At 48.2% G+C, this 26,072-nt stretch overlaps 3 protein-coding genes across 3 annotated transcripts in view; 1 reads left to right on the forward strand and 2 right to left on the reverse strand.

Annotated features, from left to right (window-relative positions):
* Window positions 1-3,281: 3,281 nt before the first annotated feature.
* On the forward strand, window positions 3,282-5,563 carry clec14a (C-type lectin domain containing 14A). The gene has a single exon (XM_047017551.1). It carries the CDS (start codon window positions 3,916-3,918, stop codon window positions 5,137-5,139), a length of 1,224 nt encoding a protein of 407 aa, XP_046873507.1. The 5' UTR covers window positions 3,282-3,915; the 3' UTR covers window positions 5,140-5,563.
* A 470-nt stretch (window positions 5,564-6,033) lies between these two features.
* On the reverse strand, window positions 6,034-8,851 carry sstr1a (somatostatin receptor 1a). The gene has a single exon (XM_047017563.1). The coding sequence runs from the start codon at window positions 7,401-7,403 to the stop codon at window positions 6,210-6,212; it is 1,194 nt and encodes a 397-aa protein (XP_046873519.1). The 5' UTR covers window positions 7,404-8,851; the 3' UTR covers window positions 6,034-6,209.
* A 731-nt stretch (window positions 8,852-9,582) lies between these two features.
* ttc6 (tetratricopeptide repeat domain 6) overlaps window positions 9,583-26,072 on the reverse strand; it is a 35,637-nt gene continuing 19,147 nt past the window's right edge. Inside the window, exons 7-34 of the mRNA XM_047017444.1 lie at window positions 25,133-25,312; window positions 24,755-24,911; window positions 24,383-24,487; window positions 23,324-23,425; window positions 23,031-23,114; window positions 22,396-22,808; window positions 22,004-22,273; window positions 21,634-21,865; window positions 21,259-21,427; window positions 20,379-20,554; window positions 20,016-20,152; window positions 19,619-19,788; window positions 19,380-19,500; window positions 18,932-19,082; window positions 18,706-18,788; window positions 18,491-18,567; window positions 17,796-17,953; window positions 17,435-17,569; window positions 16,856-17,005; window positions 16,389-16,529; window positions 15,716-15,829; window positions 15,292-15,411; window positions 15,127-15,200; window positions 13,309-13,519; window positions 12,055-12,207; window positions 11,520-11,693; window positions 10,943-11,168; window positions 9,583-9,803 (exon numbers count right to left, since the gene is read on the reverse strand). Of these exons, the coding sequence (XP_046873400.1) occupies window positions 9,670-9,803; window positions 10,943-11,168; window positions 11,520-11,693; window positions 12,055-12,207; window positions 13,309-13,519; window positions 15,127-15,200; window positions 15,292-15,411; window positions 15,716-15,829; window positions 16,389-16,529; window positions 16,856-17,005; window positions 17,435-17,569; window positions 17,796-17,953; window positions 18,491-18,567; window positions 18,706-18,788; window positions 18,932-19,082; window positions 19,380-19,500; window positions 19,619-19,788; window positions 20,016-20,152; window positions 20,379-20,554; window positions 21,259-21,427; window positions 21,634-21,865; window positions 22,004-22,273; window positions 22,396-22,808; window positions 23,031-23,114; window positions 23,324-23,425; window positions 24,383-24,487; window positions 24,755-24,911; window positions 25,133-25,312 (4,417 nt within the window). The 3' untranslated portion in view covers window positions 9,583-9,669. The remainder of the gene's footprint in view (window positions 9,804-10,942; window positions 11,169-11,519; window positions 11,694-12,054; window positions 12,208-13,308; window positions 13,520-15,126; window positions 15,201-15,291; window positions 15,412-15,715; window positions 15,830-16,388; window positions 16,530-16,855; window positions 17,006-17,434; window positions 17,570-17,795; window positions 17,954-18,490; window positions 18,568-18,705; window positions 18,789-18,931; window positions 19,083-19,379; window positions 19,501-19,618; window positions 19,789-20,015; window positions 20,153-20,378; window positions 20,555-21,258; window positions 21,428-21,633; window positions 21,866-22,003; window positions 22,274-22,395; window positions 22,809-23,030; window positions 23,115-23,323; window positions 23,426-24,382; window positions 24,488-24,754; window positions 24,912-25,132; window positions 25,313-26,072) is intronic.

Raw genomic sequence — 26,072 nt, forward strand, 5'->3', positions numbered from 1 at the left:
GCAGTTTGAATGGTTTCTATAAAGATCCAATCTGGAGATATTTTCAGCCAGGATCAGACGTACAATCTGCAGAAGAGGAATCGTAATCACAGTATCTTATCTCATACCCCCCTCCAACTCTGTTACTGGGCTGCTAATGGTTTATAGCATCGCCTCCTCACCTCCTCTGCCCCACTGCTCACACAGTAAACAGTCAAAAAGAAACTCTCACACACTTACACACACATATGCAGAGACACACACACACAGGGTGAGGCTGTAAGCTGTAATTAAATATCCAGGACTAATCTCCCATAGGAGTAATGGGCTCCTATAAATAGAGGCTCATCTTGTGTAGAAAGAGCCATCGCTGGCTACTCATGCTGTCTGGTACCCTTTAGGAGATGGAGGTGAGGAGGGGGAGGGAGCGGAATGGGTGGAGATAGAAAGGAGGTAAAAGGAGAGTTGGATGAAGGTGGAGAAGAGGAGGTGGTGTGCAAAAACGGAACGAGGGGGAAGAAGAGAGATTTGTGAGATGGATGATTTGATGGGTCAGAGAGAAGGAGGCATCGGTAGCACAGCAATGTCATTAGTGCTGTTATTGGCGTGAAAGGGTTTCCTGTGGTGCCAGAAAATACAGGAAGTGGTTTTATGGAGAGCAGAGAGTAGTCCTTTAATCACTTCCTGTACAGTTACAGACATGGGGAAAAGGGAACCGTAGCATCACCATGGAGACACAAGGGTCACAACCCTAATTCTCTTCACAACCCTAATTCTCTTTAATGGGGGAGTTCATCTCTCTGAGACAACAACCTCTTGTGAAGGATCTAGAATGGATGTGGAACTTTCCCGGGACACACAGCAAAAATCTGTTGTGTTCAGAACAGGTTCGGAGTGAAAACAGCTCTGTATATAACAGAATGACCAGTGTGTGTGTGTGTCTGCTCAGGATCCTTGAAGAACATTTCTACATGATCACTCTTCATTAAATCAATGTTTAAAGGTCTGTTATGTACCCTGAGGTATTGTGCATGGTTATTGACGGAAATAATTGCAATCATATTTTATTCAGTTGCTGTGAGACTAGCTGACGGAGTTCAATCCAATTAGCAAGTTGATGGTGCAAAAATCAGTTCGTTCTTTGCCCAGCAAGGTGCCACACACACTTTTCATCCCATCACACTGTCCTATTGAAATGTAGATTGCTTTCTGTACTCTCTGTGGTTGCTGAGAGTTCATATAGGTGGATCAGTGAATGTAAATGACGTATCTAAAATCCACCTCATACTGTTAATGAGCTGAGGATGGGTGTGTGTGTTTAGTGTGTGGGTGTGTTTATGTGTGTTTATCATCAAGGTGACTAGCTTCCACCACTCATTCTGTATCACTATTGAGCGTATTCTTACAGCCGACCTTCTGTCAAAAGCTGAAGCATGAAAAAGTTAGGCTCACTATCCTCAATAGACTGAAAGCATAAATGTTTCAGGAGATGATTAAATCAATATTTGATGCTACATTACTTAAGATTTAAGATATCATGATGTAACAATTACTGGTGAGAATATCAGTTCATGCTGCATCTGAATAAACTCAAACCAGACAAATCATAGACTTCCAGTAATCTCTGTTGGATAGTCTCTGTAGGCTGTGCTGCTCACAGCCTCATCAATGTTTTATAAGATTAAAAGTAGGATCATAGGATTAATGAAACATTTCCCCAGTTCTCTCCTCTATAAATACTGGTCCCACCATCACAACACAACACTTCTCTCAAAGTATTTTCCTGTGGGAAAGACTTGCTATCATGCATCTGAGATGTGTTAGCAGCACATAACAAACCTGCATACCGACACACACACACACACACAGACACACACACACGCAGACACACACACACACAGACACACACACACACTCTATGTGTACTTCTCTCTGGGTTATCTTTTCTCACTTCAGTCTGCGAGGCTGAAAGAATCACTGAAGGAGTGAAGGCTCACAGTGTAAAATAGTTGACCTGTGTTCTAGACTATCTGACTAACGAAAATTCCGGCCATTTAATAAAACAGTGAATAGGGTTATCAGTACTGGCAGTTTATGTCAGTCTGTGGATATCAGACCCCGTTGACTGATACTGACATTTGAGAATCTAAGTCAGACAAGGCAACGCTTTTCCCCCTGACAGTCAAGTCATCCTGCAGTGACAGATTGTTCACTTATGGGCCGTTCTCAGCACTGTCCTGCATTTGAAGTCAGGCAGGAGTAGCGAAACGGGAAAGGATATCAAAATGTCAGGACAAAGATACAAATTAAAAATAAACATTGAAATGCCAGTTCCAACATGCCGTGAGCCCAGTTGTGGTCTACTGCATGTGTTGTGTATCTGCCAGTCTGCCCTGGATAGCAGAGCTCATCATTAGGACTGGCAGGGAGACGGGGGCTACTCTGTTCTGTCACTCATCATCCGTTGTGACCTTCAACACTGATAGGCCCCACTTGAATCAATCTGACTGTGGCTAATGATGCCAGGGTACTGAGGACACAGCCTTATGAGAAGGAGACCCGGGAGAGTAGGTACATAACCACATGTGACAGAGGTGGTTCAGAGCTACAAACAAACGTTCAAATTGAGTCGGTGAACAGATTGCTGCTTTGATCCAGTCTGTAACGTATTAACATTTTACTGACCAACACACACACACATACAATGTGTGAAGACATTAAAACCTTTTTTTTTTCCTTATAATCTTTTTCCAAGAAGTAGCCAAAGGCAACCAACATGATTTCATCCTCTTGTTCACGCTCTCTGATGGCTTCTGTGTGCCTCCCTTCCTGTCCCTCATCATTCCATTTCCTGTGCCTCCCTTCCCTTCCCTCCTGCCATGCCTTGCTGCGTCCCTGGTTCGCTACTGTCACATAGGCCACGCCCCTCCACCCCCCACTTCCTGCCATTCTCCTGTCACATCCTCCAGGAAGCATCTGGGTCTCTCTGACAAAGCCTGGCAGCAGAGGCCGAGTAGAAGTACTTTACTGGGAGGACATTGTGCACACAGCACATCCCTGGTGAGAGACCCTGGACACACTCTTCCACATTACAACAATGACTCTCTCTGAGTTTAAGTTTAAGGGCTGCCGAATTCACAGACTAGTGTGGTTACGTGTGTGTGTCATGTGGAGGGTCCCCTAAAGACAGGAGTCACGTTTCCCCTGTTTGTCATCCCATCCTGTTAGCACTGCAGAGTTCTGAGTGGGTCAGGCTGGCACATCCTCCTCACATGGTTGTTTATCCAGTTGGATCAGAGTGCGAGCCACCCCAGCGGTACAGAGAGCTACGGCCTTGCTAGTTTCTCAATCGCTAACTTCCTGCATCTCCGGGATAAAAATCTGTTTGTTTTGGCAAGCCTGGATTTGTCCTGGAGGAAAAACTGACCGTCGAAGGCGGGTCGACTCTTACGGTTACACCTCTGTGACCTGAACCGTTACAAATCCTCTCCATAAGGTCTCCTCCTGAGACTTGGACCGTAGCTGCTTGGTGGGTTGCGAACCACGGTTTTGATGAGTTTGGGTGATTAGTTTTTGAAGTTGCTATTGTTTGTCTGTGGCGACACCCAGCTCCACCCCCCTCTGCAGAGGAAACAGAGAGCTGTATCAAGTCGGACCACACTTCCTGCGCTTGTTGTCTTGGGAGGGGAGCTCAGGGGCAGCTAAGAAAGCACTGGGGAAATGAGCTCTGTCAGACTGTTTAGTCGAGGGGCTGCTATCACAGCCAGCCAGTCTGCCACAAGAGAGCTAGCGCAGTCAACTGGTGTGTCAGAGGGAGCGGCTAAAACTAGCCCTCCAGAGCTGCTCTGCTGACAGAGTTCCAGAGCAGAGGCGAGCTGGGCTGTATGAGAGCAGAGGTTCGAAGGAGATATTTTGACCACCATCAAGAGGCTGAGAATGGCCGAAGCTGGAAGACTACAAAACTGGATCTATCTCTTTACTACCTTGGGGATTGCTCTCTGTGTGACTGAGGCACGTTTCACCATCAATCAAAACTTTTTCAACTTTGACAAAGCTCTGGAAGCCTGTCTGCCTAATGGCTTCCTGGCCAACATGGCCAGTTTGGAAGAGGTGTACAATATCCTGGGGGTCATCTCAGACACACTTCGACACAATCCGATAAATAGTTTGACTCAGGAGTTCCACTTTTGGATCGGCTTGAAGAGTGGCAGGGACAACTGTGTGGTGTCCGGTCAGCCCCTGAGGGGATTCAAGTGGGTAGTAAACGTGAGTACTGACCCTGGGGTTGGGCAGTGGAGGAAGGAGCCCGAAGAGACTTGTACTGGGACACGTTGTGCCTTGCTGTCTGGGGAGTTCAATGGGACAGACGTTGTGAAGTGGGGCTTGATCTCCAGCTCCTGCAAGACGGAATACCCCATCGTCTGTAAAGAAGGGGAGGGTGGACCCCTGAAGGGACAATGTCTCCCGGACAAAATCCCTAACGCACGATCACAGGTCATTCAGTCAGATGGAACTCTAATGGTGGAGTGTTGGACCGGGGACATTCACACACTGACATGCTTTCCTCTCACTCACAGATGGCATAGCAGTGATTTATCCGTTGATATTGGGGACATCTGTTCATGTGAAGAAGGCTTAGTGAGGGACAAATCTGGTAGCTGTGTAGATGTTGACGAATGCTTGACGAACACCTGTAAAAACGTGTGTGTCAATACTCTAGGTTCATACACGTGTCATTGTTTCGACCAACTTGGAAACATCCACAATGAGGGTTCACCATCATGCAGTGGGCCAACAACTACCTCAGTCCCTCCAGAAGGAGTCACCAAGCCGCATGTGACTCAGGTCAGCACCCCCACTCTTGACCTGACTATCCCGGAGAGGCCGAGTCCCAGCTCCCCTCCGGCCTCTCCTGGGTCCCCAGCCTCCCCCACAGACGGCAGCAACGTGTTCATCCCAGTACTGATTGCGGTCATGGGTCTGGTGGTACTGGTGGTGGTGGTCCTGGCAGTGGTCAAGTGTTGTCTCAGGTCCAGGAGCCGGAAGCTGGCCTTGAAGAAATCAGAGCAGATGGCCATGAAGAGGGCTGAGGCCTCTAAACAGGCCGGCCTTAATGGCCAAGACTCAATGGAACACACCACTGAAAAGGAGGCCACATAGTGAGGTGCGTGTCTGATGAATGAAGGTTTGGACGGTTGAACTCTCTCAACACTATGACGTTAACTCTGCTTGTTTGCACTTACTGTGCCAGAGATGCTGTCTTTGAAGAGACTGTGAGTATGGTAAGGTCATTGTTCAGTCTCTAACGAATAGGAACACCATGTCCTGTCTTTTCTTTCCTTTTTATAGTGTTCTGTAGAATGTTCTACTGTATATAAGTGTGTGCTATTGATTTTGTTTGTATTTGAAAGAAATCATTTGAGATATCAAGTCCTGATATTGAAGAGCTTTATGGGATATGCCCATTCTCTATTACACTGACCAAAGTATTGCTATAAAGCAGATTTCGAGTGCATTAAAATAAACAAAATATGTATTTCTTGCACTTTGATTTTCTTGAACAATAAAGTGGATATGAATAGTACTCATTCTTAAGATGTGATGCATTGCTTTCCATTCAGTTTCTCCCTCTTTTACACTCATATAGGCTAATCAGCTAGGTCAGAGGGGGGGCATAGGTTTATTGAATATAACTTAGCCCTAACTAGTATATCGGACGGGCAGGACCTGACCCGAATTTGGGCAGGATGTGGTAATTTTGTGTCTATAAACAAATGTTTCTGTTTTTCCTGTATTTGGGGTTCCTAATTTTTTTAAATCTGCATTGCTTTGATACCGCAGACAGTTCCGTATAGGCAGTATGGAAACTAAGAGATGTTACACAAATCGGATTTAGAAAGCACATTCATTTAGAAAGCACATGTATTCATGCATGATAAATGACAAGGATGAATTCATGTATACATTTTCGGTAGTGTTCACATTGTGTAAATAAAACAATGGACAATAAGGACCATAGGACATTTTTAATGGAGTCAAATCTTATTGAGATATCATTTCCAGTCCCGCCTGAAGGTATGTCAATAAATAATTAGACGCTTAAATTCATCTAATTTTTAATGCCGCGTTTATGGAAAACATTTGCAAGTTAACAGACGTAGAAGTAACAGTCATATGAAATACTCAAGCGGCCACATTCATTTGTTCATATCACAACGCCAGTCATTATGCTACAATGTAGTGGTCCTAGAAGTACAGGTGCCGTTCCGGTAAGTGCTGTCTGATTCCATGTTGTCCGGTTGGAACTCGTCCACACTATATCCGCGACTTTTCACAGCCGTTGCATAATAGTCTATGGGTTCTTCAGTGGCGCTATCCATCCAGCGTAGGCACAGGATTCTTTGGAAAGAACGTTTGAAATTGTCCGAAAGGAACCCGTAGAGGAGAGGGTTGGCGCAGCTGTTAGCGTATCCTAAAATCACAGCCAGTTGGCTGAGCGTTGCGTTGTGCTTCTGTACGAACACGTTAACGAGCTGGACGATGTGAAAGGGCATCCAGCAGATGACAAACACGGTCACCACCATCATCACCATCAGTGTGATCTTTCTCTCCGATTTTTTGCGCTGCTGCCATCCCGCCTTCAGAGCCACCACTCTCAGCTTGGCAATGATGAGGATGTAACACATACAAATGGCAATTACTGGGAACAGAAAGCCCATGAGGAAGGCATATATCACAAACACAGCCATCCACTGGCGCTCGGGCTCGGGCATCTGCATGTTGCATGCGACAGAACCGTCTGAGTTTGGTGCTGTCGTAGAAAATATGATAATCGGCAAAATGACTACAATAGAGAACATCCACACCCCTAAGTTAACCATTTTGGCAATTGTGGGTCTGCGGTACCGGGACGCCTTGATGGGATGTACAACTGCAATATAACGGTCAATGCTTAGGACAGTTAGGCAGTAAATACTGGTGAACATATTGATAGCGTCAACACTCAGGACAAGTCGGCAAAGGAGGGAACCGAACGGCCAGTGGTGTAGAAGTGAAGAAGTCACCAGGAACGGGACGCTCAGCATGAGTAACTCGTCCGCAATAGCCAAGTTCAGAATGTAGATGTTGGTAGCCGTTTTCATTTTGGCATACCTGAAAATGACATAGATCACCATGGAGTTGCCACACAGTCCAACCAGGCACACCACTGAGTAAATAAACGATATCAGGATTGCGCTGCCGTGTGTTTCGCTGTGCGTTTCATTTCCAGATGAATTCGTTAGAAAAAATCCGTCTGTTTGGTTTAGATTCCTAAAAGAGCCGTTAGGCATCATATCTGCTTGAATCTCCATCAAAAGAAAAGTGCAAAACAATATATTGTCCGTGAAATAATCCTTTTTAAACAGAGCGCGAGTCCCGAGCATCCATCTACTCACGGCAGTAGCAAAGCGTTGCGGCGCACGGTGCGTTTCAGGACCATGGAGAGCGAGCGACTGGATGCTCCAGCAGTCTCGAGACGCAGCGTCGTCAGACGTCCCTAAATGACGTTGGGATGGGATTGGGTCCCTAATCGATATGCTGTTTTCTAAATAGAAAACTCTCAATGAACGTCATACCACGCTCAATTTCCATACCAAACTAGTGAACAAATGGCTTCATATCATATGACAACATACAGTAGAGCTTTCTCTAGTGTTCCCTGAAGGAACCAGGGTGGAACGCGTCTGGTACTTTGGGACAGATGAATCCAATAAGCAATTAAATCAGAATAATTTACATGAACAAAGTTTACACTGAGATACACACAGTCATCAACAGGTATATGACACATTTAGTAAGTTACTCAACGTAACAAATAATAAATACGAGGTTTCCTTCTTTGTTTCTTTACGGTATACAAACACAGTGGCATGAAGCAAGTGTGCTGTGCCGTGGTGACCAAGCTAGAAAGGCAACTTGAGTTTTCATCTCGCTGAGAGGCCTGAATATCCCGACAGGATGGCAGGTAGCGGAGCAGACATGCCGAGACACAAGCTGTTGGGTGCGAAACCACAAGTATAGGTTTCTGATTTCCTAGCACAGTGGTGGGTACAGCTCACTTGTAGAGAAGGTGCAGGTTCAAATCCCCCTCTGTAGGTCACTTTGCATTAAGAGTCTGCTGACTTAATACATTATTTATTATTATTGTCCTTAATTTTGTTAGTCCTCACAGGGTCATATTTGCCACACCTGGTGTCTTAGTGGGAGACCAGAGGTGTGTGGAGACACTGCATGTTCCTCTCAGAAGGAGATATAGGTCTGGGTTAATGAAAGAGTTTACAGTACTGAATTGGTGGAACAAAAGTGTCCTTCACGGCTCAAATATGCATTGACACAAAATCCCATACCCCTTATCAAGAGCCTCACGATGAAAGCATGCGTCTGAATGCAGGTAATGATGTCGGGCAGGAGAGAAAAGGCTTGTCTCTATAGAATAGACAGCTTCAATCAGATGATATAGCCAACATTGTTCTCCCAGAGAATGCCCTGGAAACGCGATGGGCTGAACCAGTGTGGCTCTGGGAGGAACAGATGGCTGTATTCACACTCCTCGTTTCCATCCCAGTCCTGTCTCTCTCTCTCCCTTTACTCCACTCTCCTCCTTTCTCGGTTGCCCCTCTCGCTGTCTTTCATTCCCCCTCACAGAAAACTCCATACCCTGTATCCATCCATCTTAAACTCATCACTCTCATTCTGCCTCCCTCTCCTTCCACCCGTCTCTCTCTCTTTCTCTCCTGGAACCCGGCCAATTCATTTGGCAGGTGTTTTTCATGCTCAGTGTCGGCCTCTCTCCTCCCCTCTCTCTCCCAGCCCTCCTCCCCTCTCTCTCCCAGTCCTCCTCCCCTCTCTCTCCCAGCCCTCCTCCCCTCTCTCTCCCAGCCCTCCTCCCCTCTCTCTCCCAGCCCTCCTCCCCTCTCTCTCCCAGTCCTCCTCCCCTCTCTCTCCCAGCCCTCCTCCCCTCTCTCTCCCAGCCCTCCTCCCCTCTCTCTCCCAGTCCTCCTCTCTTCACACGTCAGTCTCTCTCCTGGTCGTCTGAGCTGTTTCATGGTATCTGAGTCAGCAGCTCACTCATGATGTGAGAGTCGAAAACACCTAAATACAGTTGGTGAGTGTGTTTGCCTGCTGAAACAGAGAGCTCTGTGTGACTCAGTCTCTGCAGGCTACAGCCTCAAAAGGCCAGATTTACACAGACTCACACATCGTCTGGCAAGCAGCTATTACTGAAGCATTTTATCAGCTCAGTGGTGTGTTTTTTCTCAAGGAGCTGCCACAACATAATAAAGAGGGATTACACACACAACACTCACACAATGTACTATCTCCAAGGACTTGTATTACAATTAGAAGAATATCAGACAGAGATTATGCAGTGTGTCAAATCATGTTTTGTGTTATGCATTTTCAGATTGATCGCAGTTTCAAATCTGTACCGTCATCAGCCACTTGACGAGGAGCCTCCTAAAAATAACCATAGGCTGTCTGCATGTGCATGTGTGAGTGTGTGCGAGAGTGTGTGTATGTGTGCGTGAGAGCATGTGAGAGTGTGTGTGTGTGAGTGTGTGTGAGAGTGTGTGTACGTGTGTGTGAGTGTGAGTGTGTGTGAGAGTGTGTGTACGTGTGTGTGAGTGTGAGTGTGTAGGTTTGATCCTATCACCCGTCCATGCCCTCCTGCAGCTCCACGGCTGTCCTGTAGTCCTCCACAGCCTGCTGGGTCCAGCCCAGGTGACCTCTGACATCAGCACGCAGCTTGTAGACCAACGCATCGCTGGGCTGCAGATGGAGCACTACACCAGGGAGCAGAACACACACTTCAGATCTCTGAGAAGACTCTAGAACACACACTTCAGATCTCTGAGAAGACTCTAGAACACACACACTTCAGATCTCTGAGAAGACTCTAGAACACACACACTTCAGATCTCTGAGAACACTCTAGAACACACACACTTCAGATCTCTGAGAACACTCTAGAACACACACACTTCAGATCTCTGAGAACACTCTAGAACACACACACTTCAGATCTCTGAGAACATTGTAGAACATAGAGAACAAATATGAAAGCTAGTAGGGGTACTCTCAAACAAATAAACTGCATAGATACTAAAACACCCATATGGTTCAAAGATAGCGGGGGTGCGACACAAAGCTAATTAAACACACACAGTAGCTCCGGTAGAAACTTAATATTGAAAATAGAATTATGTCCTACACAATGCAGTGCATTACAGCCAGTTAGAGTTAGGTTAATTATCACTATAATTGTCTCTTTGTTTCTTCAGAGTACTTTTTATATTATAGATCATGTCAGCCCATTGGAGTTCAGAGGACAGGCAAGAATTATAGAGCAACATAAGATTTTGATGCGTAACACAACACCCTATTTGTTAATAGCTGGTCTACTTAGGAGAGGTATTGGATAATTATACTCAGAGAGGGGATATTACAATGTTTGTTTTATTGTCTCCATGGAAACCCCAGCTCCCTCTTCCAGTTTACCATGACTGAGTAGTGTGTGTGTGAGCGTGTGTGTGTATGTGTCTGTCTGGTCTTTGTGTTACAGTGGTGTTGGCATTCAAGTGTTTGCTGGTTATTGCGACACACACTTGTACATGACAAATCCCTTTAATAGCCAGTCTCCCTCAATCCAGAGAGCTAGCTAAGAGGGACCTGTCACCTCCTACAATAGAACCCAACTGAACAGAACAAAATACAAAGACATGGAATTACAAAGACAGAAGGTCCCACACACCAATTTCAACCAACGTTCACAGTATCTTTCAAGTTACCCTCTATTATTTAACTGTGGTTTGAAATGAATTGTGATAGAGAGATAGACAGTACCAAGAATACTAGTGTGGCCCCTCCCCCCCCCCCCCCCCCTCTCCACCTTGAAACACACTTTGGAGAATGTAGACTGTACCTTGGGTGAAGTCTTTCTCTGCAAGGGTGTACTTCCGCAGGGAGCAGTAGAGGTTGGCTCGGTTGAAGTAGACGTGAGCTGAGTCGGGGTTGAGCTTCAGGGCCAGGGAGAAGTCCTGTAGGGCCTCCGGAACCTTCCGCAGCAGCGCTCGAGTGATGGCCCGGTTCAGAAGCGCTGACTCGTCCTCTGGGTCCAGCTCAAACGCGTGGCTGTAGTACTCGCAGGCCTGCAACACATACAAGCCCATGTGGCGTCTGGAAGGTGGATTAAAGCCGCCAGGACTCTCTGTCAGGGCTAATGCAGTCTAAGCTAACGCCTAGGCTTTACTGACGCCTTATGTACACCAGGCTTTTAGACTTCTAGACTTGAGGCACCTGGAGCTTTCTGACAAAAAAGACTTATAGAGAAGCTTGTGACCTTGTGGAGCTGCCCCCTCCCCCCCTCCCCCCCTCCCCCCATCCCCCCCCACCCTCACCCCCCCCCCCCACCCTCCCCACCCCCCACCCTCACTCCTCCCACCCCCCCCCCCCCCCCCCCCCCCCCCCCCCCACCCTCACATGTGTGCCCAGTCCTCTACCTGTTCAAAGCGGCTGTTGTAGAAGTAGAGGTTGGCAGCGTTGAAGTGTGCCAAGGCGTAGGCGGGGTTGACTGAGATGGCCTTCTGGTAATCTCTCATGGCGCCCACTACATCCCCCATATACTGGTTTATCACCCCGCGGTTGGTCAGCAGCTGGTCCGACAGTGGGTTATACTACAGAGACACAAGGAGGTTCTAAAATAGAAAACTTCAGAGAAAAAGAAAGTCTTTCAACGTTCTGTTGGAACCACCAGTGCACTGGGAGTCCAAGCCTACACAGAGTTCTACTGAAGTGGCTCCCAGCTACCAGGTGTGAGGAAGATGTGAGGCTTTAGTCAGTATAGTCAGCTCCCAGGGGAGTAAGAGGGAGGATGGGTGAGGCCAGCAGACTGGGGCTGGGGCTGCATGGAGACAGGTCCAAAGGGACTCCTTCAAGAAGACCGATAACACCAAGTCTTTAAAACACAACAAACTTCCCCGCCTTAAAGCAAAAGGATTAAAAAAGGGTAGAAGCAGCTTCCCTCAACTCAGGTACCTTCAGGGCGGAGTTGATGTCTTGTAAGGCAGCGTAGGTGCTTCCCATCTGCAGGCTCACCACCGCGCGGCCCTCCAGAGCTATCCAGCTCCTGGGGTTGATCTCCACCGCCACGGTGAACTGGTTCCACGCTCTCTGGAAAAACCCGAGAACCTGGAGGCAGCAGATGGGTAGTTACACACACATGAACACACACACACACACTAATGCACACACACATACGAACACACACACACACACTCAGACAACAGAAGGCTTTCTCTCCTCTCTGCTTGTGGCAACTCCACATCTTAGGAACAGGCTGTCAAGTACAAGTTCACATGGTACTCAGTCTTGTACTAGACACACCACAATAACACCACCTAATCAATGTTGTTATTGGGCCTTTACGAACCCCCCGACCTTTCTGTCTCTCAATGTGCTCTGCCTTCTCCTCTGTCCACCTTGTTATCAACAACACGGCGAGACAGACATGCATGGTTCTGCTCCTCCCCACTCTGCCACAAGTCACCACTACCAATTCAAACTAATGTATTCCAGTTAGACAGTGGTTTGGAGAGAGTGAGCGGCGACACAGGGACAAGCGCGGGGCACTCAGCTGCGAGGCCCTCTTCACTCTGAAGAGCTTGATCAACAAGTCTGTTACCGGCCTTTTGGAGAACGTCTCTCCTGTGGCTGCTAGGTCTGAGCAATCCACTGATAAAGGAGTTTTTAAAGACCACTGTTATAGCGTAGGATAGGCAGAAAACTCATTAAAGGTTTGTAAACCATGTTTGGAGGTCTCGGGTATTTAATACAATCTACTGGACCAAAAGACTAGAGCTAGAGACCACAACCTGGGAGCTCAGATCTAACACGTCTGGACTGCACATTGACATGATTTTGCTCGTGTTGTACTGCCGTTGTGAGGAGACTGTTCCACAGGGACAGTTTTTGCAGAATAAACCAAATAAACTAAACGGTTATTTTGCGGCAGTAAATCTCAAGTCTCTATTCTGTGGTTCCATGTCAGTAACTGTGACCGTTGAATAAATCCCTTCCATTTATCCATTCTGCTCAACTGTCCAGACATCTGGTTTGGCTGTGAGGTTGCTGCCTCTATTATTTACTGGTTAAAAAACCCCAGAGAATTCGTCATAACACGACATTTTACAAAACAGGTATACGCCTTAAATAAGAATTTCTGTATGCCTGCATGAGGATGACCCAGGGCCAATCACACATCCATCCAACAGAGTGTAGATCAGCGCTCACCTGCAGGTTGTATGCCAGGTTAATGCGTGCAGTGGAGCAGAGGGGATCCAGGTGCAGGGCTGACAGGAAGTCTCTCTGGGCCTGCTTGATGGCGTGGGCGTGGCCGTAGTCCATGTAGGCGTTGCCCCGCCCCACGTAGGCATCCAGGAAGAAGGGGCTGAGCTGCATGGCATGGCTGAACGCCTCGACGGAGTCCTGCAGCTGACCTTGTCTGAACACACACACACACACATGTATAAACACTCACACATACAAGTATTTACACACACACACACAATATAGAAAATAAGACACTGCTGTTTACTAGGGTCTGGATTCATGTATTTGGGCTAGAGAGCTATTCCTCCAGTTTTCTGCGCTCCCTATAAAAGCTCTGAGGTGAGAACAGTGTGGAGCGCAGCAGCACCATGTCTGAATGACCCAGCTGAGACGTGCGCCTCACTGCTTTCTACAGTCCCTCCTTTCTATTTCACCACTCTTTTACTCTCTTTTTAGTCTAATTTACACACTCACTTTCTATTTCAAAACATCCTTTCATTCTCCTCTCTCTTTCGCCCCCATGGCTCCCTATTGGAGATGATTACCCACCGCAATCATAGCCCACTATGGTAGGGAGACATTATAATGCCCTACAGTTCCTCTTTCAGAGTATAGAGCCTGTATAAAACCTAGATGAAGATGTTTTTGTCCCTCACAGATAACATTGCTCAGGATGTTTGTCTTGGCCTGAGCACAATCAGACAGGGAGGGATTGCAGGTTCTGGATGTGACAGATGAGGGTGTCTGAGCGTGTCACGATGACCACTTCCTCCTCGTGCAATTACGTGTCAGATCCTGTTTCCACCAGTTGGAAAGCATGAGAACAGACAGATTGGAGCTGTAGTTTTCTCAATCAGAGAAACCATTAATAACATTAATGGTTATTAATGTTCCTGTTCCTCGGGGGATTTTATTCACCCCCAAAAATCAATAACACAACGCAGAGGTCAAACACCAGACCCCACACACACACTGACACACACCAGACCCCACACACACACTGACACACACCAGACCCCACAAACACACTGACACACACCAGACCCCACAAACACACTGACACACACCAGACCCCACACACACACTGACACAGACCAGACCCCACACACACACTGACACACACCAGACCCCACACACACACTGACACACACCAGACCCCACAAACACACTGACACACACCAGACCCCACAAACACACTGACACACACCAGACCCCACACACACACTGACACACACCAGACCCCACACACACACTGACACAGACCAGACCCCACACACACACTGACACACACCAGACCCCACACACACACTGACACACACCAGACCCCACACACACACTGACACACACCAGACCCCACACACACACTGACACACACCAGACCCCACACACACACTGACACACACCAGACCTCACACACACACTGACACACACCAGACCCCACACACACACTGACACACACCAGACCTCACACACACACTGACACACACCAGACCCCACACACACACTGACACACACCAGACCCCACACACACACTGACACACACCAGACCCCACACACACTCAGCCAATACGAGGGATGCTTGTTGTCCTGGAGGCAGAGTGGGTTTAGAGCTACATACAGATTTCCCATACTTTGCACTGCTTATCAGCACATCAGAAAACAGAGCTAATAAGATTCCCCCATCACAGGTCCCTCAGTCGTGGACCTCTCACACCTCAGGCTAGTGACCCAGTTTCTGTCTATGCAGGAGAACAAATCATATTTATATGATATATTGACCTGTGATGAAAAACTCCTAGAGCATGGTAGATGTTAGCATCCTCAGGGCTTCTCAGCGACGCAGCTTTGAAATCCTACAACACAATCAGAACGTGCCACAGAACACAATATCAGCACAGGGTATAGAGAGATGGATATATAGATGGATGGGTGGAGAGGTGGTACCTGTAAGGCACTTTCATGGTCCCCTAGTTCCAGATAGAGGAGAGCTCGATTGATCAGGACTTTTAAATCAATGTCCTGCTTTCCAGGGACCAGCAGGACTATCCCATAATCTATGAGAGCCTGGGGATGATACACACACACACACACACACACACACAAGCCAGGTAACACAGTCTGTTAGTGTAAGTGGCATTCTGTCTTTGAGAGTGTCACAGTCAGTGTTTGTGATTTCAAGCATTAAAAGTCAAAGCACATCTGCATGATGGAAAACCAAATGCAAGAAAGGACTGAAATCAATTATTGAAAGAGGCTGGCTAATCTACATACGGAAACGAGAGGCGAAAGGGAGGGAGGCACCCAATCATAAATGTAGAAGGGAGAGAGATGGAGAGAAGAAGGAAGAGGAGAGATAGAGAATTCTAACCAGATGATAGAGTTTAAGCTGCTGGTAACAAACTCCTCTGTTGTAGTGGGCAAAGTAGCAGGTGTTGTCTATCCTGATGGCCATGGAAAGGTCCTCCACTGCCCCCTTATATGTCTGAAACACACACACATCCTTATACACTTTAAACACAACTACATAAACCCCCCAAAATACAACCACACACACACTCACACAAACACACCTAGAACACGACCATAAATACACATACTGCACATACACTTATTAACCTGAAACACAACCATCTCTCACCCACACACCCCCCCCCCACACACAAACTCTCTCTCCCCCTTCTCCCACACAAGGCATCTCTCCTCCAAAACTCCCCCACACACACCATCTCATATCCTGTCAAAACACCCCACAGCGGCTTCTCTCCAATCTAATAACCTTACTCTGAAATAAGTACCAATGCAGAGGGATTTAGAACTGTTATTTATATCTCTATGACAGACAATGACAGGCTTCAGCAATAAGGGAGGATATTGTTTTAATCAAAAATACATTATAGAGTACTAAAAAAAGAGAACTGAATTGTGAGTGTATTCACATAATACAGTAGAATCACACACACACATACACACCCACCCACATACACACCCACCCACCCACATACACACACACCCACCCACATCCACACATCCACACTTCTCACCTTGAGGTAGAACCTGAGTGCTCCTCTGTACAGAAATGCCCTGATGCTTTTGGGCTGGATCCTGATGGCTTCGTTGCAGTTGAGGATGGCCTTGGAGTAGCGTGCCTGGGCTCCGTAGAAGGCAGCACGACTCAGGTACACCTGCAGTCACATGACACACACACCGCCATCACACCAGACAGCAGTTACATGACACACCGCCATCACACCAGACAGCAGTCACATGACACACACTGCCATCACACCAGACAGCAGTCACATGACACACACCGCCATCACACCAGACAACAGTCACATGACACACACCGCCATCACACCAGACAACAGTCACATGACACACACCGCCATCACACCAGAGAGCAGTCACATGGCACACAACGAGGTGTCACGCTGTTTTCACGTTTCAAGGACTCTGGGCTGGATTATTGACCTTTAATTCCAGTGGTTGGCCTGTAGCCTAAACTGACCTGGAAGAGGTTGGGGTTGATGCTGAGGGCTCTGTTGAAGTCCTGGACGCTCTTGGACTGCTGCAGCCTCATGCGACACAGCCCCCTCTGGTGGTAGGCCTCTGCATAGTCCTGGTTGATCTTCACTGCATTACTGAACGCATCCAGTGCCTTCCACCCATCACAGACACCCACATCACAGACACACACAAACACACGTCCTGAACTCACACATTACCAAACAACATGCCAAATACATATCACGCACATATCTCACAAAAATCAAAGTGCATAACAAGCTCAAACATATTCAGGAGAGATTCTAAAGAGCTTCTTTTGATGGCCATCAAAACATTTAATGAAAAGCACTCAAAGGGATTCACTGAGAGGTTTTCAATCAATATAAGATTGATTAGGAAAAGCTGAGGGGGATCTAGAATTTGAACTGTTTTGTTGAGTTTCATTCATCCATTCAGCCAGGTAAAAAACGCTAGCTACTTTATCTTTGCCTGGCTGTATGACTGGCCTAATGCACATGATATTTCATAATAAATGCCCCTCCCTCCCGCCCTCCCTCCCTCCCTCCCACCCCAAATGTACCTGTGTAAGGAGGCTTTGGTACATGTAGCACAGCCCTATATGGTAGAAGACCTCTGCAGCCTCTGGGATGGTACACAGGCTGGTCTCAATGGGGCTGAGCAGAGTCAGCGCCTTCCTGAAGCTCTCTACTGCATCCTGCAGCAGCCCTCACAGTATTTTACACACACACACACACAGACACACACACAGACACACACAGACACACACAGACACACACACACAGCAACGTGCAAAACATGAAAGTATGCAGAATATTATATTAGTATTGATGTGCAACCCTCTCAAAATAAATCAAATCAACCAGAGCAGGTATGAAGGAGGGACAGGAGGAAGCAAAGGACGATGGCAGGCTCAGACCCACCATGAACTCGCGGGTCTTCATCTGGGTCTTGCCCAGGAGCAAGAGGATGGGCAGGGACAGCTTGTTGCTGGAAGCCTCCTCCAGACAGGCGATGGCTTTGTGGTCATTCCCCAGAAAGCACTGCACAGCTGCCTGCTGGAGGGGAGATGAACCCAGGGCTGGAGGGAGAAGGACATTTACATTTAGTCATTTAGCAGACGCTCTTATCCAGAGCGACATATAGTGAGTACAGGGACATTCCCCCTGAGGCAAGTAAGGTGAAGTGCCTTGCCCAAGGACACAACGTCATTGGCACAGCAGGGAATCAAACCAGCAACCTTCGGATTACTAGCCCAATTCCCTAACCGCTCAGCCACCTGACTCTGAAGGAGAGCGTGTATGTAGGAGAGGGGGATGTGGGGCGGGGGGGGGGGTGTACAGGATGTTTGTGTGTGGTGTGTAGTTTGCAGTTTGTGTGACAGATAGAGTGAAGATGCTGTCACTATTTTTGTTTCTGGCATGTACAACGGATTTCAGACGAGGTCAGAGAAAGCTGAATCGTGAAGCTAACCATCGTGATCCAGGTGTCTGCTCTGGGGTGTGTGTGGAGTCATGTGGAGATGAGATGTCTACAGCCCAACAATGCAGACAGGTTCTCCCTGGAGACAGGTTGTCTCTGTTCAGGGAGAACGTTCTGTTCTGTGAGTGCCTGGTACCTTTGTTCATTTCAGCAGCATACTGGATACAGAACGTGGCCAGGTCAAACTGCTCCATGTCACATAGATACTGACCCCTGGAACGAGGGAGGAGGGCGAGAAGAGGAGAGGGGAGGGGAAGGAAGGAGGGACAAAAGAGATGATAAGGACACATGGATGCCACTTAGAACTGGACCAAACATTTCAAAATGACGATTTTTACAGAAGGTAAGTACCTCATGATGTAGAATTGTTGGGCGTCAGGTCTCATGTGTGTGGCTCGAGTCAGATCCTTAAGAGCTCTTTTTATGTCATTCGCCTGGAAGAAATAGATGGAATCTGGTTGGTCAATATTGGCTTTGAAGTAGCAGGTATTACCCTGTGGTAGGCCAGTGTTCAGGTCTAAGTAGGAGGTGTTACCTTGTGGTACGCCAGTGTTCAGGTCTAAGTAGGAGGTATTACCTTGTGGTAGGCCTGAGCACGGCAGATGTAGCCTCTGATATAGGTGGGGTTGGCTTGCAGGGCGTTGGTGAACATCTTGATAGCCTGCATGTTCTGGTTCATCTTCAGCATGTAGATCAGACCCAGGTTCACATGGGCCACGGCCACTGACCTGCCCGGGCAGCAGCAACAACAACAACAACATCCTCAACATCATCCATAACATCAACAACATCAATAACACAACCTCTCTCTCTCTCTCTTATTCTCCATCTTTCTCTCTTTCTGTCTCTCTCTCTCTCAAAAGCATCTTTGCTCTTTGGACCAGAGAGCAAGGCTGAGCCATCTCAGCGAGGGGCCTAGTGGTACAGTACCCCTGTACACCCCCCCCCCCCCCCCCCCCCCCCCCCCCCCCCACACACACACACACACACTCACACACACAGCAAGGGGCCTACTGGTTGAGTACCTGTCCAGCTTGATCACAGCTTCAAAGTCAGACACAGCCTGCTGCCACTGCTTCCTCTCTGTGTAGAGCAGGCCCCTGTGCAGGAAGGCTTTCAAGTTGTCCTCCCTATCATTGATCAGAACTACACACACAGACGGACTACACTCATAGACATCCACCATAAACGCACACTCAAGTCAGCTTGTCCTCTTGAAAGCATGTGTGTGTGTGTGTGTGTGTGTGTGTGTGTAGTGCTCTACCTGAGGTGCTGAGGTCCTTGAGAGCCATGTCAGGGTTGATCCTGCGGAGCAGACAGCCCCGGTTGTAGAACGCCACCCAGTTGTTGGGGTCCAGATGGAGGGCCAGGGAGAAGTCCTCGGTGGCCTCCAGGTGCTGCCCCAGCCTGAAGTACACCCTGGCCCGGTAGGTCCTGGAGGTCATAGGAAGGCTCATAGGAACAGATATGATACACAGACACTCTTTTATGGAGACACAGGATCATGGTCCTGTTGTCACAAAGGTTATAGGGCACCCCGAGGTACTGACGATGAGCAGTCTTGCTTAGAGATAGTTATACAAAGCTATAATCTTGTTTAAGGAGTCATATGCACAGATTTATACACACATGCATACACACACACAGCCAACTTCACAGACCTGGCCTCAGAGTGGCCCGGGTCCTGTTGCAAAACCTGGGTGAAGTCGTTCAGAGCCACCATCCAGTTGTTGCTGTGGAAGTAGTGCAGACCGTGGATCATCAGGGCATCAGTCCGCTTGGGGTTGATGGTGGATGTCTACAAGAGAAAGACAGAGACAGAGAAAGAGACAGGGAGAGAGACAGGGAGAGAGACAGGGAGAGAGACAGGGAGAGAGACAGGGAGATAAACAGGGAGAGAGACAGGGAGAGAGACAGAGAGAGAGAAGGGGAATGAGTGGGTGGGTGAGTGTGTGTGTGTGTGTGTGTGGATGAGAAAGTGAGTGAGTGAGTATGTGTGCACATCTGTGAGGTGTCATGATCACTTTAGCATAGTCCTCCATGGCCAGAAGAATTTCCTTCCTCTTCTCATACATCTGAGCCCTTTTGAAGTAGTTCTCATCATCTTCCGGTTTACACTTGATAGCTTGTGTGTAGTTGATGATAGCCAAGAGGTTTTCCCCTCTGAGCCGGTAGATCTCTGCCTTGGACTTAAAAGCATCTTGGACACACAAGGGAACAGAATCTGAATCAGGTCAACGTTTCAATGGAAAAGTCAGACGTTTGATAGATACTGAAACTTTCCCAAACCATTTAGATTATTCCAGAAAATGTATGACAAGCCCTTTCCTTCTCTCGACCTGGAGCTAACAGCTGCTCGTCTAACCGAGGCCCTTTTCAAATCAGTATATCTTCATCTATCGGTCTTCTCCAGTCAGCAGTCTCAACTGCTCTGATGCTATTAGACCCGACATGATGCACGGAGGAACAAACTGTACAGTAATCATGTTAGATATCAGGATGCATTCTGTGACAGTCTCTGGTGCTTTCTGAGTGCTGCCTTGATGTTCATGAAATGGAGTGCTCTAGCAGCCAGGCAAGACGAAAACTCAAATGAAAATGTTCAAATGTAGGTCACGAGTTGGAACGCCTCTCCTAAATTCCTGTCGCTGCTGGAACGAGGAATTACCCTAAAAGTGTTGTGTGAATCTTTAATTTATATCAATATGGTTGTGCAGTACTGTAATACACACTAGCTTGGGTTAAATGTGTGCTTTTTAGTTCTGTGCTTGATGATGAACTTCCTGCCTGCGTGCTTCCTGTTGTGCTTGATGATGAACTTCCTGCCTGCGTGCTTCCTGTTGTGCTTGATGATGAAGGTCCTACCTGCATGCTTCCCGTTGTGCTTGATGATGAAGGTCCTACCTGCATGCTTCCCGTTGTGCTTGATGATGAAGGTCCTACCTGCGTGCTTCCCGTTGTGCTTGATGATGACATTGAGGTCTTCCAGGGCGCTGGACGGCTTGTTCCTGAGCAGGTGGATGCTGTGTCTGTGCCAGTAGGCGTTCAGCAGACGGGGCTCCAGGGAGATGGCCTGGAGGAGGGAGGTGACAAACTCTGATTACAACACCCAACCAGCTGGATCACAGTACATGACGGTCCAACTTGATTTCCTTTAAGAGAATGTGATTTTTCCTGTCAGATATTGTCCCTAACCCTTTTGAAATTGTTCAATCCTGTGAAATGAAGGAGGGAGGACAGATGGCAGTGTGGTTTGGGGTTCCAGGCACTAGCACCTACAGCGTTGAGGTCCTCGAGGGCCAGGTTGAGGCGGCCCAGCTTCCTGTGCAAGGCCCCCCGCCGACAGAGGTGGAAGGGGATGGGCTTGTCTGTCTGCTGGGCCAGGGTGTGGCTCAGACGAGCCACCTCGGCCTCCAGGTCGGCAGGGGTCAGGTGTGGCTCCAGGCTCAGGGACAGGTCCACGTGATCCAGGGTCTTGATCTCATCTGGAGTCCGCTCCTTGTCCCCAGGTCTTTTGGAGGCGACGAAGGTAGAGGAGGGTAGACGAGGGTAGAGAACAGAAATAGTTAACAATGAACTCCTAAAACTGCTTATCTCATCACATATGTTATGCATTTATCACAGTATTTTGCCCTTTTTCGCCCTCTACCTCAGGGTCTCGATCGGGCCCTCCTCCCTGCAATCGGTGCTGTTGCTTTCGTCTAGGGGGGGGAAAACCTCGTCAAACCAGACTTCCCAGATGTCCCTCACCCACTCCCGGGGGGGCCACTCCTCCGGGATGCCCCCCCTTCCCTCCGTGAAGCTCTGGAAGTCCAGAACCAGGGGCACACTGGGGCAGCGGGACAGGGGAGCCGGGGGGGGGGCCCAGCCATGGGATTTGGGGAAGGGTTTGGATGATAACTGGAGCATGGATTCACTCCTGGCAAGACAAGGAAGGAAGACAGAGATTATAAGTAACCGTCCTGCTGTTACAAGAGCCTAGCCCAGATAGCGAGAGTTGTCAGTATATGAAGCCACCTGAGGATAATGGGCATGTCGTACCTGATCAGTATGCGTGGGGGCTTCTTAAGTGTCTCCAAAATGTCGGCCAGCTTAGCAGGGCTCAGCTTCTTCGCCCCCCTCATCCTCCTCCTGCCGTAGAACACAGAGGTGCGCTTCCGGCTCCCTCCCAGCACCGCCCCCCGACCCTCATCTCGACGCTGCTGCTGTGGGGGGAATGGACCCGGGCTTCCCCCCGGGGACAGCTCCTCTCCTGCGGGGGCGGTGGGGTTTGGGGGGGAGTCCTGCTGGGAGGGGGTGGATGCGGGCTGCCCCGAGGGGGCCTCGGTAGCACGGGCGGGGGAGGAGAGCTGCTGGCTGACCAGCCGGAGCTCCTTGGTGATGGTGGCGTAGTCACAGGACACCTTGAGGGAGGCCTCAGGGTCCAGGGGGGGGTTGGGGGCCGAGCGGGGCCGCTTAACCAAATATTGAACCATTTACTTAATGGATATGATATACAGTACATAGTGGTTACAGTATATATTTGCGGAAAAACATATTCACATTTATGTATGGCTCTGCTTCAGATAAGACATTAAAGCTAACCTGACTAAAAGGACTACTCTATCAGCAGACCATAATTGACCTCCTAATGCAGACTAGCCCCAGTATATTTCAGCCCTCCGTGTGTGTCTGACCTGCTTGATGGAGGACAGGTCACCTGCCGGCTGCAGGGTCTGGAGATCCACCACAGACTGGAACTTCCTCGACAGCACATTCCCCTGAGGAGGCGTGTTCAAGGTTCAGGCCAGATGGTTCTGGTGTCCGCTATCTGGCTTTTGGAACACCTCATTGAACACAGCGTGGCAGCTCCTCTGGGTTGAACACTGGGCTTAAACTTTAACTCCCATCAAATAATTCTTAAAGTCATAGGAAGCAGAGATTAAACCAGGACATTACAGAGAGAGAGGTCAGAGGTTGCATGACTGACCATAGAGAAGTTTATCTCCGTTCCGGTGACATCCAAGGCAGATTCCAACCGGTCCGGCAGGTCATCAAACAACTCCTCACTCGACAGATCATGCCTGGTTGCCTGGGTGACAGAAACCATGGGAACCAAGCAACAAAGTGAGGCAGAGTGGCTGAGGTCAAGAGTCCTTTACACAAGATTAATGGAAGGATTCTGGGTTATTTAATGATTGGAACGACTGTCCAAGTGAGGAGGCATTGTGCTGCTGTCGCTGCTCAGAGGGCCTGTCTGAAGTCTCTCTGGTCTGGCTTGAGCAGATGGAGAACATCTCTGAGGCAATGTCGATTTCTAGTCTGCCTGCACCCATGTGTGTCACTTTGCACACACAACAGACACTAAGCTACACCTGGCTACAGTCTGCCTGTACCTATATTCAATTCACTTTGTCCCTGAGAGGCCATTGGCAGAGGCATGTAGAGTAGTACCAAATAAAAGGATACATTTAAAAAATGACATACAATGCACACAGTAATAAACAATACTAATAAGCTAGTCTCCATACATGCTACATGCCTTGCCACAGTCTCTCTGTACCCCTCTCTCCATGCACACGGACAATATCCCTGATACTGTGTCTACCTGCATTCTCAGAGTAATGGTCAGAACAAGACCAGCGGTGCTATGTCTGTTCCTGTCTCTAGCGAACAAGCCCATCTGCAAACACACGCCCAGGCTCAGCAGTGGATCTTACCTGGGATTGAGCTGAACCTGCTGAAGAGACCCAACTAAGCTGTACCAGTGCTGTGGTGCTGCACACACACTGCCTGCCTCACCTCTTCTGTGGTAGAGAGCTGGTCTGCCTTGGTGCTCTGCTTTAGTATGTATACTACAGGTGTGATATTTAGTGTGCGGTATTTAGTGTGCATGTTTGTTGTATGTTGTAAATCTGGTGCTGTATACACTGTGTGTGTGTGCGTGTGCGTGGTGTGCAGTATCTGATATTTAGCATGCATGTCTGTTGCATGTTGTATATCTGGTACTGCATACAGTGTGTCTGTGTGTATGTGTGGTGGGCAGTACCTGGTATTCAGGGAAGAGTTTGTGCTCAATGAAGGCAGGGGAGCAGCTGAACTTGGGGGGGGCTGGGTTCCAGAACATCTTCAGCTCGTTGGAACAAAGGGGGCTCTGGGGGGAGGGGGGGCGTGCTCAGTAACTAGAACAGACAACCTCTCAAGAGACCTGCTTAGTGATAACTGGTTGCACATGTATGTGGTGCCATCTAGTGGCCACGGACAGAATTATCAACACCCGGCTGAATCTCCATCTTTCTTTAAGTCATCGCTGATTTAACAGGTGTTGAATGGTGAAGACTAGTATTCGAGCAAAGGAAAAGATGAATATTCTGACTTTGAAGGACAGGAAGTAACCAGAAGCCCTTCAAGGGAGACTAACCATCTGTCCCTGCAACAGCATCCTAGGTTTCTCCACATAGTGCTCTGCTATCCTCTGCCAGTCTGCCAGGCTGTCTGAGGTGGCAGGGGACAGGTGGACCACACTGTCTGGTACCTCCTCTGGTAACCCCTCACAGGGTTCACCTTCTGTCAATATCCTGGTACAGCCAATGGGAATGAATGATTACATCAAGGGTTCGATTGGTTTGTTACATTTAAGTTAACTTGTTTTCTTTTCTTTTTTTTTCACTCTATGTTGTGTTGATGCTCTAGATATGATTTGTCTTATTTGTATTTTGGATTCAAACCTAATTTCCACAACTCCACTCCAAAGCACAAAGTCAATCATAAAAGGATATTTCAATATGTCTTCTCTCACCTGTGACAGTCGGGATGAGCGGCGATGAGGTTCAGTGCTGCCCTCTGCTGGCAGAAGAGAGGTGGTGCTGCGAGCATGCCGGGGGTGTGGCACACACGGGAGGCTAGGCACAGCTCCGGGCGGAGGGTGTGGCTAGCTGGGGTCGTACACAGGTGATGGATAGTCTTGTACTCTGAACAGCTTGTTGGAGGGGAAGAGGGAGGTCGTAAAGGGAGGAAAACATGATGTCACATGACTGTAACTGCCATATGTTATGATGACCATAAGTTTTGATAAGCTGAGGCCATACATTTCCAAATATGGGAGATTTTTTATAATAAAAAGTATTTACAACTCTTCAGTGTTTCTACGGTGAAAATATGACACCCAATTAAAGCCCTTGTGAGTGTTGAATTGCGTCATTCAATAACAGTATGAAGACATGCTCTCAATCCAGTGCTGTCTCAAGCAGCTGCTGGCCCTCTCCCTGAGGGAGGAGTGGACCTACAGAACATGTGTCACTTCCAAGTGCCAGACTCTATGTTGAGATATACTTCTATTTCTGGAACAATAGTTGGCAGCAGCAATGCATAGCCCACGTATACAGAAAACATTCTCAAGGCATTGGATTCTCACCCCAATGTTTGGTTTGATGGAGGTGGAAAAAACAACATTGATTTGTTACGTTCAAGAATGTCAACGTTTCAACAATCCCAGTGTTTTGGAGCTGTTCCGCGCCCCTGCTCGGGAGCTGGTCCAGCAGGAAGGCCCTCCCTCACAGCCTCCCCAACAGATGAGCTGGGGGTTTATTTGTGCAGATCATCCGCTGCCATAACTCCTCAGTAGCCTTTGAACTGCAGACAGACACAGGCCTGTGGTCCAGGTCTGTGTGTGGCCTCTTTGTGCCGAAAAAGAGGCCACCTACCCACCTGACTGTGGACATTCATTGGACCTAGCATGT

Source organism: Hypomesus transpacificus, chromosome 3, assembly GCF_021917145.1.
Source record: "Hypomesus transpacificus isolate Combined female chromosome 3, fHypTra1, whole genome shotgun sequence".
NCBI classification, from domain to species: domain Eukaryota; kingdom Metazoa; phylum Chordata; class Actinopteri; order Osmeriformes; family Osmeridae; genus Hypomesus; species Hypomesus transpacificus.